The 15,819-nt window shown below is 39.2% G+C and overlaps 1 protein-coding gene across 14 annotated transcripts in view; it reads left to right on the top strand.

Moving 5' to 3' along the window:
* SPEF2 (sperm flagellar 2) overlaps positions 1-15,819 on the top strand; it is a 177,533-nt gene that overhangs the window by 121,385 nt on the left and 40,329 nt on the right. For all 14 annotated transcript variants that reach the window (XR_011506509.1, XR_011506510.1, XM_014831226.3 and 11 more), the window contains 4 exons: positions 2,414-2,594; positions 10,541-10,688; positions 12,701-12,829; positions 14,896-15,034. Coding sequence is in view for 12 of the 14 variants with exons in the window: in XM_014831226.3 (XP_014686712.3) it covers positions 2,414-2,594; positions 10,541-10,688; positions 12,701-12,829; positions 14,896-15,034 (597 nt within the window). In the remaining 2 variants the exon portion in view is untranslated. The remainder of the gene's footprint in view (positions 1-2,413; positions 2,595-10,540; positions 10,689-12,700; positions 12,830-14,895; positions 15,035-15,819) is intronic.

The raw sequence follows: 15,819 nt of genomic DNA, 5'->3' as shown, positions 1-15,819 counted from the left end.
GTGTAAGCAAGAAAACACAAGAAAGAAAGTTTGTGCTCTCTTCTTGATACAAATAGAAGAGAAATATTTAACTCAGCAAGCTGCTGAGAGAGATCTTTGAAATCAGAAACAATAAAAAATTCCAAAGGCAATATGAACCATCAGAGCCATCAAAAGAGGCCAAGTTTCACTGTCTACAGTAGCAGTGCATTCTGTTCTTAGCACAAAATAGCAAGCCAGACGTAATGGGGGAGCTATTAATGTTGGTTAGAAGCAAGAAACAGGCAAAAGAACAGCCAGTTCTTATTTTCTGCAAAACAACTCTGCATCAATCTCAAATCACTGCTATGAATACCTACTGGAACTCTCAGTCAGTCAATGTATCAAGCAAGCAACCAACCAACCACAGAGTCTTAACATTTATAAGGGAAACAAGCAGTGTTGAGCATTTTCACATAGCTTATCTATTCTAGTCCTCCAAAAATGTAATAATAATAATACGGTAAGTAATAATTAGTTAATAACTAATAATTAGTAATTACTAATAATTAGTAATGATAATAGTCATATTATTATTATTTTCATTATTTCAGAAGGAACAGAGCCTCAGAAAGTCAAGTGACTTACCCCAGTTCATGTCTACGGATAGTGGCAGAGCTAGCTAAACCAGAGTTTTTTCCAGTAAATAAATTCTAAACCCAAATTCTTTTTCTAAATGATACGCCATCACTGCTGTCCTCCAAACCAAGGCATTGGGAAATGAGCATTGTACTGCGTTAGACATCTAGAGATGATCACACAACCTTACTTTGATTTATTAGCCACGTGAATCTCATGTGTCTCAGGGACTGAGATTTAGCATTACTGGATTATTAAAACATAAATCGGGGCTGGCCCCGTGGCCGGGTGGTTAGGTTCGCGCGCTCCGCTGCAGGCAGCCCAGTGTTTCGTTGGTTCGTGTCCTGGGCGCGGACATGGCACTGCTCATCGGACCACGCTGGGGCAGCGTCCCACATGCCACAACTGGAGGGACCCACGGCGAGGAGTATACAACTATGTACCGGGGGGCTTTGGGGAGAAAAAGGAAAAATAAAATCTTAAAAAAAAAAAAAAAACAAACATAAATTGTCCTGTGGGTAGACATATACTGGGTAGTAGATGCTGAATACGTTGCCTCTATAAGCACAGTACCCTGTCAGAATTCCAAGCACTGTAAGAATCAAAGAGCTAAGTTCAAGAAGCCTTGTCTGATACTTCAAAACAAGGCCAAGCTAATTGTTTGCTGGAGTTCACAATCTGAATCACGGCTCTGTTCCCCAGCAACCTGTGTCTGCCAAACCAAATGCTTATTTGAGCTATTGCTCCTGGCTTTCCTCCTCAAGTTTCAGCAAAGCCATCCCTTGAGGCTCCTTTCTCCCCTTGCCTTGTCCAAGCCGAAAGCCCCTCACTCTTTGTCTCACTGAGGTGGATCCCAATCACAAGAAACATTCCGCTCTGTGGATCTTTCCCTCCTTCTGTTAACCTTTGAGATCCTGGGGTCCTTTTGGGATAGAATGTTCCCAGGGAAAGCTCTAAAATTTCTACATAGGGGCAACAATATGGTTAAGAGAAGGAAGAGGTAGAGCTTAACTTTGTGTTCCCAAGCACTTTACAAAACAAAAAGAAAGCCCCTCATCATCCATGTTCAAGGGTGGGGAAGGTCACTTGAGCTCTTCCCCACCCATCACCAAAAAGTTATTGCCTCCATGAAATACCCCAGTAGACCTCACATCTGTCATATCCTGCGGTTTTGTTTTGTTGGTGAAGAAGATTGTCACTGAGCTAACATTTGTGCCAGTCCTCCTCTGTTTTGTATGTGGGATGCCGCCACAGCTTGGCTTAATGAGCAATGTGTATGTCCATGCCTGGGATCCAACCTGTGAACCCATGGCCACTGGAGCAGAGCATGTGAACCTAACCACTATGCCACCAGGCTGGCCGCAGTCATTTTCTGCTTCTATACTGTCCACTTTAGGAAGCCAAATAATACTAGTCATCTTAAACAAGTGATGCCCAGTTGCATTTGGTTTGCTTTCTCATGACTGAATTATTCCTCGTCCCATTTTCCTTTATGCCCTGGATATATTTCAAAATTGCTTTTCTTCATAATTGCTATAGGTTAATCCACCTCTTCATAATTACTGAGAATTAAACCTGAAAATTGTGTTCTGTTATTGTTTGTTTCTAGTTCCCTCTTGTTAATAAGACTTCCTAAACCATAAGAATTTGAATACAGTCTTTTCTCCATTTAAAGAGTTTTTCCAGAACAGCTTTGAAAATTGAGAATAAAGCAAGACAACAAAATTCAGAAAGTAACATGGTCATGGAAATAGAATTCTGTTACATAAAATCTGTTAAATGAAATCTTTATATTCCTTTTGTTTGTTTTCCAAAGAATTCCTCTGGTTCCTCGAATATCCATTTCTCTGGATTTGGCTATGTCCAAATCAAAATCCAGAGCTCTACTGAAGGACAAGATTGATTACACGCTAGAAAATGTGGAGTTAAACTTTGAGGCGGATGAGAAGTTGGTAATAGACACCTGGCAGCAGGCTTCTTCAGTGATATCTCACATGGTAAGCAGCACTTGTTATTACATTTCCTTTCAGGAATATCCGTTCAGTAAGTACCAACGTTGCTAATATGCTATGAATAGAAAATTTACACAAGGTTTGCAAGCATGGTGTAAATTTATACTTCCAAGGAGTCTTTTTTTCTGAAAGAAATAGGAAGTGAAACAAGTCAATCAGCAAATATATGAGATCAAAGAAGGAGTGAACCAACATTAGATTATTTTCTATGCTGGACCAGTGTTCCAAGTGCAGGGGCCCTAAAGGGCCAGCAGGAAATGTCAATGAGGCAGGTCAAGTATAAGGCAATAGGGAAGGGTGGGACTGTGGCCAAGTGGAAATCACACCCCTGTCTAAAGAGCTGTGTGCTACTCTGCCCTAGCCAAATTTGCCATTTGAGAATGAGACTCTGCATGGCCAGATTTTCCAATTTTATAAGAACAGCCAGAAATTCAAGTTTTAGTGTGAAATCTACTGATTTTTAACAAGTTAAAAATGAAAACAAATTTTTAAAAATTGACAGAGTCCAGCAAAACACACATCTGCCCCACAGGCCTCTAGTTTATAGCCTCTGCTAGGCATTTTACATAAGTCACCTATGGGATAAGTATTATTATCCTCTTTACAGTGGAAAACCAAAATCCAGAGAGGTTAACAAACCTGCCCAAGGTCACTTGGCAGGTAAGTGTCAGAGATGAGATTTGAACCAAAGTCTATATGACTTCCAAGTTCGTGTCCTTTCCACCTTCCCTGAGAGGTAAAGTGATGATTCTCCTTGCCTGCAAAGAGCTGTACCAAATCAAGAGGGAAAGGGACAGCATGCAGATGACTTTAAGCAGAGGCTTCACCCCGTACAGAAGGTGCTTAACTCGATGACCACTGTTCCCTCATCCTCCAGGTCCTGGGTCCACCAGTGTGGTTTCTGTTTTTGTTCTGTGCCAAGCCTTCTTTGAGTTTCCCCAAAATATCTCATTTGACCAGAAAGCAGTGTTCACTTTCCAGAAGGTTTTTTGGAAGAAGTAGGAGAGGAGCTTGCATCACAGTCTCACAGCAAGCAACCAACACTTTTGATTGGGCGTCTTCCAAGTCCCTTCCTGGCCACTCTGCATCCAGGGTCCTTTTCTCTGGCCTTATCCCACTGCAGCCTCAGTGCCTCCTGTCTGCTCCCCATATCTTCCTTTTTTTCTCCTTCTTTCTTTCTTCTGTCTCTCTCAACAGCGACCGTAAGCTCCTCTGATTGTCTTGCTTCTTTTATAAAAAGATTTTAGTGTGGATTTTGACACACATAGGAAAAGTGCATAATATATAATTGCATGGCTTAATGCACCCACCTAAAGTAAATAGTCATGGAACCACCACACAGGGGAGCAATGGAAAAGGTCTGCACATGCCAAGTCCTTCTTGTGTCCCTTCCCAGTCCTAATACCCTTCATCCCCAAGAAAGGGAACCTCTATCTTGCCTTTTTAGTAATCATGTCCTTGATCTTCTTAAGAGTTTTATTACCCAAGTATGTATCTCTAAATAGTATAGTTTAGGGGCTGGCCCCGTGGCCGAGTGGTTAAATTCGCGCGCTCCGCTGCAGGCGGCCCAGTGTTTCGTTGGTTCGAATCCTGGGCGCGGACGTGGCACTGCTCATCAAACCACGCTGAGGCAGCGTCCCACATGCCACAACTGGAGAAACCCACAACGAAGAATACACAACTATGTACCGGGGGGGACTTTGGGGAGAAAAAGGAAAAAATAAAATCTTAAAAAAAAAAAAAAATATCTAAAACAAAGCTCATTAAAAAAAAAAAATAGTATAGTTTAGCTTTGCTTGCTTTTGAGCTTCAATGGGCTCATACCTTTTGTCTCTTTGTGTCTTCTTTTCCTCAATATTATTTGTGGGATTCATCCCATGCTGAGTGGAGCTGTATCCTGTTCATTTTTGTTGCTTCATAGTGCTGCATTATATGAATATATCATAGTTTATTTAACCTTCCTGCAACTGATACACATTTGGGCTTCCTGTTTTGTGCTATTATGGATACTGCTGCTATGAAGATTCTTGTACATGTCCATTGGTATGCATATGCACACATGACTGTTGGGTATATACCTAGGAGTATGTAGACAATACTATACATAATACTTCAGCTTTCATAGGTGATACTAAATCCTTTCCCCATGTTACTGCAGTATCATCTGTGTCATAAATTATTCATACATGTGATATGTATGACTACATATCATAAATTAGGTCTGTTGCATTGCTCTGTTTGTCTATCCTTGTAGCAAAACTACATAATATCATACCATTTATTTGTTATCTGGATGAACAAATCTTCCCACCTTGTCATCTGCCAAGACCATTTTGACGCTTCTTGGCTCTTTGACTTTCCATATAAATTTTCAAATCAGCTTGTCCAGATTCACAAAAATGTTAGCTGTAGATTTCTTTTCAGCAGTATTTATCAGGTTATGGAAATTCGCGTCTATCTCTAGCTTATTATGAGGATTTTTTCATGAATTGTATCATCAAATGGTTCTTCTGTATCTATAGAGATTATCAAATGATTTTTTTCTCCATTTTCCGTTAAAGTGGGATATTATATTGGTCAATTTTTAATATTAAACTTACATTGCATCCCTAGAACAGTCCAACATTATAATGAGGCATCATCCTTACATGTTGCTGGATTTATTTTGCTCATAATTTGTTTAGGATTTTTGAGTCTTTGTTTATGAATGAGAAAATTCTACAATTTTTCTCTCTTATACTGTCCTTGTCTACTTTTAGTAGTAATACTAAAATACTAGGTAATACTAGCCTCATAAGTCGAGTCAGATATGTTTCATCTCTTTCTATTATTTGCAAGATTTTGAAGAAGTCGTAAGTTTTCTTCTTGAAATGTTTGGCAGCATTCACTAAGAAGCCATCTAGGCCTATAGTTTTGTGGAAAGTTTATAGGAAGAGTTTTTGTTGCCCCCTCCCTCCAAGGATTCATTTTCTTTAAGAGGTATAGGATACTTTCTATCTTCTTTTTCTTATTGGAAGAAACTTGGGTTGGTTTTGGTAAATTTTATTTTGCCAGGAATTTTTCCATTTCTAAATTTTCAAATTTATTGGCATGAAATTGTTTAAAATATCCTCTTGTGTTTGTGTTGATACTTGCAGCATCTGTCTGATGGCCCTTTGCCAGTGCTGATGCTGGTTTCCGGTGTTTTTCCTGTCCCTTGATTAGCTGAGCCTGAAGTAGATCGATTACTCAGTCTTCTGAAAGAACTAACTTTTAACTTCATTGATTTACTTTACTGTGTTTTTTTCTTAATTTTATTTTTCCCTCATTGTTTTCTTTGGGCTTATTTTGCCATTCTTTTCTAGAACTTTGAGGTGGATGATAGTTTATGAATTGTTGGTCTCTCTTTTTTTCCTAATATATGCACTTGTGACCATAAAGCTCCCTCTGTGGACTTGCTCTAACTGGATCTCAAGTTTTGATATAATGTTATTTTCATTGTCATCCAGTTCAAAGGGTTTTAGAAGTATATTTTTAATTTTCTAAATAGTATGTTAATTTCTGGCTTAATTACATTTTAATCAGAGATCACACTCTCATTGAAATGTTCTGAAATTTGCTTTGTGGTAAGTTTTAAGAATGTTCTGTATATCCTTGAAGTATATATAGTCCATTGTTTTATATGTATATATAAAATTGTTTTATGTATACATATTTATATCTTTACTATGTTATTTAGTATATATTTATATTTAAAATACATATATATACTATCATTGTTTAAATCTTTACCCTCATTAAATTTGTTTTCTCCTTCTTTGAATTGTCAAGAAAGGTATGATAAAATTGCCCACTTTGAGACTGGATGTATTCATTTCTCTCTACACTTTCATCAGTTTTTGCTTTATGTATATTTGAGGACATGAAATTGGGTCTAAACAAATTTTAAATTGTCAAATATTTCTTGTGAATTGAACTTTTTCTTATTATGAGGTAATCTTTATGTATAATGCTTTTTTTTGGAAATTATACTTTTAGATATTTTTCACATGTTAAATATTCTTTCATCCTTTCTGTAGCTTTTCTTTCTTGCTTTTTTCCCCATCTGTAAGTTTGAAAGTAATGCGTTCTATTACTAATCTCTTAGTGGTTACCCTAGGAATTACATCACGAATTATTAACGCATCAAGGTCTAAATATTATTCACTCAATAAATTCATCTGTTATTCCTAGAGCAACCACTAAGTGAATTAGTGTATGTTACTTCCAAACTAATATAGAGAAAAACTGAAATAATTTAAAATATTCAATCCAAAATAAGAAAAGAAAGGAGGGCAGAAAAAGATTCAGCACAAGCAATACAAATAGAAAGCATATAGTAAGATGATAGATTTATACCTCAAATATATCTACAACTACTTTAAATTAAAAAGGGAAAAATGATCCAGATAAAGGAAAAGGATTAATAGATTTTTTTTTTTTAAAGAAGCATATGATGCTTCTAAGAATACAGAAATGATCTTGCTTTCTTGACCTAGGAGGAGAATGGGGTAGCGTGATGACCTCCAGTAGCCACCATAGAATCCTAAACCCTTGACCTAGAGGCTCAGAGCTCCATATCTTTGCTGGTACCAACTCATCAAACCCTCTTGTGAGCTGACTAGATATTGCTTGTTACATATTCCATAGGCATTAAAAATTCCGACGCCTTAGCTGACGCCATTTTTTCTGTCCTAAAATATGCTCCTCCTTCCTTCTATTTGCTTAAATCCTATTGTTTCTTTAATTCTTCAGAACTTGTTCCTGCCTTGATTCCTGATCACTTGGTTACCTGTTTCCTGAAATCCTAGCCTTCTCTGATCATATGTTCTTTCCGTCCTTGTAGCAGATTTGTTTCTCCCACTCATTTGGCTCTTAAGATCTGGGTTATTGTTTGTAATTTTTGTCTTGTTAGTTGTTTTCCTGAATACTTAACTAGATTCTAAAATTTTTATGTACCTTTACCTAGCATAATGCCACTAACATAATACTAGGTCTTGAGATGCTGCTACTGCTATACTGATGATGATGATGTCAATATTACTGATGAAGGCAATGATGATGATGATTACCACAAAGACCACAACTACCAAGCACCAGAGAGTGGAAAACCAGATCTAGGAGTTCTAGAAAAGAATATGAATTATTATTCTTATTGTTAATTGAGCTATGTAAACATAATTTACAAGTCTTATGAATCCCATTAAAATTACCTGGGGAAAAGGACATTTTAAAATATTACATTATTAGAAAGAGTATCCTACAGCACAAAGAGAATTAGCTATCCCTCTTGATTAACCTGTGTGATTTTAGGAAATTCACTTAAACTCTCTCAAGTCTTCAATTCCAGATCTGTAACATAAGAGACATTCTACCTATCTTTCCTTTCTTAAAAGGTTGAAAAGATCCAATGAAATAACATATATGAAAGTGTTTTAGAAATTGTAAATATAATAGATCATTATGGTAAGAAAACTACTCAAACTTGTACTGTTTTTCTCATGGACTTTTAAAAAACACATAGACAGCATAGGAGGAAGGATTGTTTAGTAATTAATATTACTAATAATTGTATTTGAATCCTGCTTTTATGTTTCTTACAGACTTTTATGACCTTGATGTCACATGACCTTGAGGGAACTTTGAGTTCCAAATGAAAAAGGCCTGATTCAGTAAATTGTTGTGGGGAAAACAGTACCTGCTGAGATAAGTGCAATTAAAATGAGGGCACTTTAACACAGGCTTTATTCCACCCAGCAGTTTTACCAAGAGCAACCATTTAGTGTGCTATGTTAATTTTTTAGCAAAACTTTCTCCTAATTAGCAGGTATGCAGTGATTTCAAAGAAACAAGTCATGTGTAACGCCCACAATGTCAAGGCATTATTTCTAGAGTTTCTTCAGCCTTATAAGCTAGACTGCTGGATGTATTGTAAATTATGTTAATTTTTGGAAAAGACCCAGAGGTCTTTGAGGGAAGTGAACCAGAAAAATGGAGATGATGATAATTATCATCGTCATCATCATCATCCTCATCACAAGGTTGTTTACAAAGGAGAAAAATCCAATTTTAAAGGAAATTGCTAACTTACCATGCTTTGCAAGAACAGATTCAAAAATGAATTGCTTGCAATTTAGGGGAGAATGTTAACAAGTCTGCTTTCAGCTTTACCAAGAATTTGAAACTACAGTATATATCATGAAATTCGTTTATCTAAAGAGCATCTGATTAAAAAAAAATGCAACTGGCTTGCTTTCTCAAACTTTTCTGTATCTCTACAAGGCTCTGCTGGTATTGAAGAAGCTGTGGGTGTATTCTGTGGAATATGATTATTTTAAAAGAAACTCCATCAATTAATAGGCCTTTCCTGGGCCTCTCCTATGAGCCTAGCACACGTCCTAAAAGCTATGGAGAATACCAAGAAGGAGGACTGGCTCAGCTCTCAGGAGCATGAAACCCATTTGGAGGGTGGGACAAAACTTAGCACTCATAGAACAGTTGGGGACAGTTTCATGCTGAGCCCTGGAGTATGAAGCTTAGCAGGAATTTGGAGAGGGCAGGAATTGGCTGGTCTATCTCTCCCACAAGACTAAGCTTCTTTGAGGGTAGCGACTATGCCTTATTCATCTTTCTGTTTACCTCCATCAAACTTCTTCCTCCTCCCGGCCCCTCACTCCATTCTCCCCAAAAATAACATCAGGCTTGGACACAGTAAGCACTTCAATAAATAAACCCCCATGGACACCCATTTCCTCACCCATTTCCTCCAGTTGCACTATTGAGATTTTAAAGTTTTCAACCACATGTTGCTACAGCGTCCACAGTGCGTGAAGGTTTTATTTCTTCCTTTCGGGAGTCTTTTCTCAGCTCTCATTTCTCAGGGTTATAGTTATAAATGCCCTTCACCTCTCCAGGAGCAGTTGGACTTATCTCAGAAGGTCCAATCTTGCTAACTGCAGGCACCACCCAGCTGCACAAACCCTCAGATAAGGTTTCTCTGCTGCCTGAAGCACAGAGCCAGCCTCAGAGGAGAGATGGAGGGATCCCTGCGGCGCCCCACCCCTCCCCCTTCATCAGCTGTTATGCAGTGGCCTCACAGCTGATGTCTCAACGTAGGGCACTTGTGGGACTGAAAGGAGGGTGTTGCTGAGATGCAGAGAAGCTGAGAGTCCCCTGAGTGGAGGAGGCTAAGAACCAACGATGAGGTTAGGCTGTGGGACAGGTCACCCTCATGAATACTGCACCTTCCTGGGATGGTGTCTAGGGTTAGAGTAGAATGGAAGCCCAGGACGCAAGTCTCCATGAGCCCACTTAATATAGGGCATGCATTCCTAAAACTTGTTTGGGGGCATGAAAAATTCACACCCATTTTATGTATAAAGCACAGACATACATAAAATACATAGACAGAAACATTTGTACAGTGTTAAAATTTCTTGGAGGGGATGCCATTAGAAGAAACTGTTTTAAAAACTCCATGGGGGAAAATAAAAGATGGAGAAACACTGATATAGGGGAATGCCCCAATTCAGGGGCCAACAGATAGCAGGAACTTGGAAGAATAGTGAGTATTAAGTCCACAGAGTCTGAGATCTCAAAGAAAGGAATTTTTGCATAACCATGGAGCTGTCACAGTCTGGAGGTGACAATGAAGAAATTCAAGGATGCCCTGCAGGCAGGGCTTGAGAAAGAGAACAGCCTCCACACAGATGGCTGCGGGGAAGCAGCATCTGGGGACAGGGCCAGCTTTCCATTTAAGTAAAACAGCCAAGTGCCTGTTCTGTAAAGACTGAGCACATGGCGTGGTTGTTTGCAGTGGAATGAGGTTTCAGTGGAATTAAATGATGACTAAAGCCAAATGATTATCATATTTCATAAATGTATTAACTGAAATATTGCTCTCATACAACTAGGTCACTGCTGAAATTCATCAGAGGCTCATGGAAGAAGAAAAAGAAAACCAGTCAGCAGATGCAAAAGACAAATCTCCTCAGATGAGTGCAAATAAAAAAGTGAAAAATGAGCCCCCCAAGAAAAAAAAGGAAGACAAAAAAGCAAAAGGTATTCATGGTTTTAGCATCCAGAGCCCTGTTAGGTTTCTGGGTTCGGTTAGGTTTAACTTAGAGAGCCAGGCTTCTGTGAGCTGGAGTGTTAGTTGGCAAATTGTATTGCATGCCAATCCCACCTAACCTGTTTATCCAAGTTGCCAACTGTATCCAGGATAAAATGAATCTCAAAGACACTTTTGAACATGTTAAAAAAACTCCAAGATCACACTAAGTAACCTGAAAAGTGTGTGCCAAGGAGCTGACACTTGCTGCAGTTACCTGGAGAAGGTTAAAAGCTAAGTACGTGCATGTAAGTTTCAGGTTTAATTCAAGCAAGTCCTTCTCTCCTGGAGGCCTCTTGCCTAAATCTCTGCCTCAGAGGCATGAGAGAAAGTAGAGAAGAAAAGAAAGCTCAGTTTGGGAGAGACCTCCAGTTAACATTAGAAATGAGCTCTGGCACACATGTTACTCTCTCTCTGAATGTTTTCCCTTGTACATTTTTGAAGTGACTTGAGGCAAGAGAGGAAGAGATGAAAGCAGGTGAGCCAAAGTCACTCCACTAGTCAATTACTCATAATGTTTGTTAGACACCTGCTCTGTGAAAGACACCATGATGGATGCTGAGAACGCAATTGTGAATTCAAAACAAACCAACCCATGGTCCCTGCCCTGACAGAACTGTGGTCTAGCAGCAGAGACAGTCACATGACCAATCCTTGTTCTTTGGTAGGGGAAGTTCAAGTCCCTTGAGAGCAGGGTCACCTCACTCCATCTGATAGGGAAACGTTTCCCAGATGGAGTACATTTAAGCAGCCATGAGTAGGAGTTAAGACAAAGTGCTGAGGAAGGGGGTGAGGGGTAGGGTTGCAACTGAAGCAAAGGGAAGAGAAGCGGCCCAATAAAAAACATATCACCTTACTCCATCTCAGATGGTAAAAATAAAAGAAATAAGCAGCATTTGAAGGCAATGCTTCAATTTACTTTAATGGAATAATTGGTTGAGTCCCGTCCCTTCATTTTACAGATGATAAAACAGAAATGCAGAGAGATTTAGCTCTGTTGCATCTGTAACTTATACATACATCTACTATTGTAATTACATCTTATTACAGTTTCTTTGTTCACGTTTATGTCTTCACAAGACATAACCCCTTGAGGTCAGAACTTCAAGAAAGATTTATTGAAGTACGTAGAATCTTGCATACTGGGCTGCAAGTGGAATCACACAGCCATTTCTAATGGGTAAATTCACAGACAAATACTGACATATTCTTCTTTTCTAATTCTCTTATGTAATCACTGAAGTACTTGTAGTTAAGTACTAGTTAAAAGATGATCAAGTTGCTTATAGATTCTCTACCGTCAGCTATATGTCAACCATATCTTGTTGAAGTTATTCTCTGGTCTTTTCTTGATGAGAACCTGGGAAACACTTGGCTAATACAAATAGCCCTGTGGAGTGGTCCTTCTGCAGGTGGCTAATTGCATGCATGGTATGTTGGGGTTTGCTAATTTCTGTCAGCAGACTCTGAATTTCACTCTCTTTGGAGTCTGTAAACATGCCTGCCCTTGCTGCACATCTCATTTTCCCTGTTGCATCACAAGGCAGGTATTTTTTTTTTAGGAATATTAGCCTTGAGCTAACATCTGTGGCAATCCTTCTCTATTTTACATATGGGACACCTCCCACAGCATTGCTTGATAAGTGGAGCGTAGGTCTGTGCCCAGGATCTGAACTGGCAAACCTGGGGCCCCTGAAGTGGAGCACACGAACCCAACTGTTATGCCACTGGGCCGGCCACACAAAGCAGGTATTTTTCTATGCATCTAGCCTGGATGCCACGTGGAGAATTCTCAAGGAAAGTCTATCAATATTTCACCACTGTCAGGACCAGGGTTTCTCTTTTCCCAGGCAGTAGAGGCTTATAGCTCCACACATTTCACTTTGTACTCATTTTGTCCAACTTCCATGTGCATACACTTTTATGTTGGCAGTTTACTCAGCATGTTATATTGCGCTTTCAGGAAAATCACCACCTACAGCAGAAGCCTCTCCTGTAATACTAACAGTAGAGGAGATGGCTGAAATGGAAAAGAGAAACAAACTGAGGCTCAAAATAAAAGAAGAACATCTTGCTGCTCTTCAATTTGAAGGTAACAGTTGGAAAGAACTAAGATGGTACTTTTCAGTGGAAAATGGACCAGTAGGTAAACAGCCCAGGGGCTGCTCAAACTGTGTCTATGAGAACACAAAGCTGACCAACTGAAACCTACATTCAGTGGGTTGTGTTCATGCGACCGTATGAAGACTAGATTTGACAGCTGCCTGCTGGGATCTCAATAAAAGACAAGGAGAATTTGGAAAGGGTTAGGAGAGTACAAGCAGTAATTAAAATCTCAACAAATAGAAACAAACAGAATATTTTAGAGTTGGTGTGATTTTACAGGTTGAAAGAAGGCTTAGGGCTACCTACGTACGTGGTTTTATGTTACAACAAGAATAATTTAGGCCTCTCACGAGGAAAATAAACCCTGACTAAAGGCTAAAAGTCCCTGCAAGTGAGTTCTTGGGAGCACAGGCCATAGAAGAGCCAGGCATGGATCAATTATGTTTACGGGCCTCCTTCTCTATAGACAGTAATGACTCTACAAGATATATTCTTCTTCGGGCTCTTCCAGTTATCTTATAATGTAGATCAAAACGGAATTTAAAAAGATAGGAAAATGAGCAAAAGTATCCTAATTGGTAAGAAACCATGGTCAATATACTGGGTGACAAAACCATAAAAATGCAGCATTGGCTAAGCTGGGACACATTAACTACTCAATGACCATTAGCTTTTAAGGATGCTTTCCACCCCTTGCTTCTCTCCTCTTCTCCTCTCCCTTCATCCTACTACCACCTGCTTCCATAATCCCAAGAGTAAAATCTAAAGGAAGTTGAACACAGGAAGATCTGTGGTATCAGGAAAGTTGGGACACATGCTTCCCCACCAGTGCCTGTCCCCACATCTGCTTTCGGTAGTTTCCAGTAGACTTCACCTTTCAGTTCATTCAATACAGGATCCCTAGCGTGGCTAATTTCCATCCTTCATACAATAAACATTTACTGAGTTTCCACTATGTGCCAGGTCCTGTAGTAGTCGTGGGAAACACACATATACACAAACACAAAACAAACAAACACATGTAAAACTCAATCTAGAGGAAGAGAAATGCAAACAATCACCTATAATATGTTGTGATATTGGAGATGGGCATACAGGACACAGGCGGCATGGGAGAGTCATGAGAGACATCCTAGTGGATGAACTAACACTTGAGCTAAAGTGGAAGAACGTGGAGGAATTTGCCTAGGGAACAAATCAGGGTGAGGAGGGAAGAGGATAACGAGGTGACCTGTGGTGAGTGGCTTGGGAATCTGAGGCATATTCTGGGCAGGAGTGACTAGGGAGATGGGGAGGCTACATCATGGAGGGTCATATAGGCTCTGCCAAGAAAGTTACATTTTCTCTTATGGCAACTGGGAGTCAGTGAAGAACTCTGTGCAGAAGATTGACTGTGATCGCATGTGCAGGTGAGACAGATTACTCTGGGGAGTGTGGAGGCAGATTTGGATTTAATGTGGGCAAAGGAACTTAGAGAAAATAGGATTGAGGTGATGTCAGTAGTTTAGGTGACAGATAATTAATGCCCAAACTAGGCCAGTAGCAATGGAAAAAGCAAAGAAGAAAGAGTGCAGAGAGTTTAGAGGTCAAATCCACAGACCTTACTGTGTGCCAGGTACAGCAATAGGCCCGGGACACACAGGCTTCACGCTACTTCTCCCAGTGCTGACAGAATAATGGCATTGCCATCCCAAGGTTCTCAAGCAGGAAGATCATCAAGAGACTTTGTACTTCCTCCTTTTGGAAATTCAGAAATTGTCTATTTGTGTTTTCCCATTCCAATTTACCAAAGAGCATATTGCTATGAAGTGCAATAAATGTAAACCTCAGTTATGGTTTTGGTTTAAATAAACTATCAAACGATTCTACCACACATTACCTTTTTTCCTTCTCAATGAGATAGATAAGGTATTAGTTATCCATATTGCTTATTAGATGTGTACCTAAATCTTCACAAATCGAAGCATGATTGGTTTAAAATTGAATTCGATTCATCAGAAAGTGTATGTACATATAATACATTAAAAAATCCTTATTTCTCTTTTTAAATAGAGATCGCCACACAGTTCCGACTTGAACTGATAAAGACAAAAGCATTGGCTTTCCTTGAGGAGTTAGTATTGAAGGCGGTTGACGTGTACAAACTCATGGAAAAGTGGCTTGGCGAGAGGTACTTGAAGGAAATGGCCAGGTAAAGTATTGCATAAATTTTTAAAAATATACTTTGTTAATTCCTGAAGACCCAAATTGACAGAGATTTTTAAGGTGTTTGCAAATGTAAATTACACTTACAAATAGAAATTTTGACCTTTTAGGAAATCATGTATACATTTGTATTGACTCTTTCTTTTCAAACAGTAAATCATGTATCAAAGTGTTCTATTACAGTATCCAGTTTTGCCCATCATTTATGAGTTTGGTTTTCATACTACTTAATAAGGACCTTAGTTTGTAAGGTAAGATTATAGGTAATTTTTAAATATTTTTTAGAAGTAAGGTAATGTTTCATATCTTTCTAATGCCAGACTTATTATTAGTTAAGGCCAATTAAGGGAAGACGAAGAGGTCATTCCCTAGAATGTTTTACCAGTTAGGCTGATTCCCTTATAAGGGCAATACCAAGTTCTTTTCTGTTGGATTCCACAGAATTTCCAGCCTTTCATTGCTAGTGAGGGGCAGCGAATCTCATCCTCTTAATTTTCCCCTAAAAGACAAGAAGAGGCAGCCCGACAGGGTGGAAGTGGCTCTCAACTGAGTCAGAAGATGGGGAGTCCCTCATTGTCCACAAATCAGCAGCAGGCCTAATCCCTTTGGGCCCCATGGGCTTCATCTATAAAATGAAACACGCCAAGCAGGCTATTTCAGAGGATTCTGTGATACACTACAGTTTACAATAAACGTTTACTGAAAATTTAGAAGTTTCTACCTACGTAGAATACAAAGGGCAAGTATTCTCAGAAGCAACCACTGCCATCT

The sequence above is a fragment of the Equus asinus genome, chromosome 10 (assembly GCF_041296235.1).
Source record: "Equus asinus isolate D_3611 breed Donkey chromosome 10, EquAss-T2T_v2, whole genome shotgun sequence".
Classification (NCBI taxonomy): domain Eukaryota; kingdom Metazoa; phylum Chordata; class Mammalia; order Perissodactyla; family Equidae; genus Equus; species Equus asinus.
Note: the sequence above shows the minus strand (reverse complement) of the source record. Positions and strands in the feature narration are given on the sequence as shown.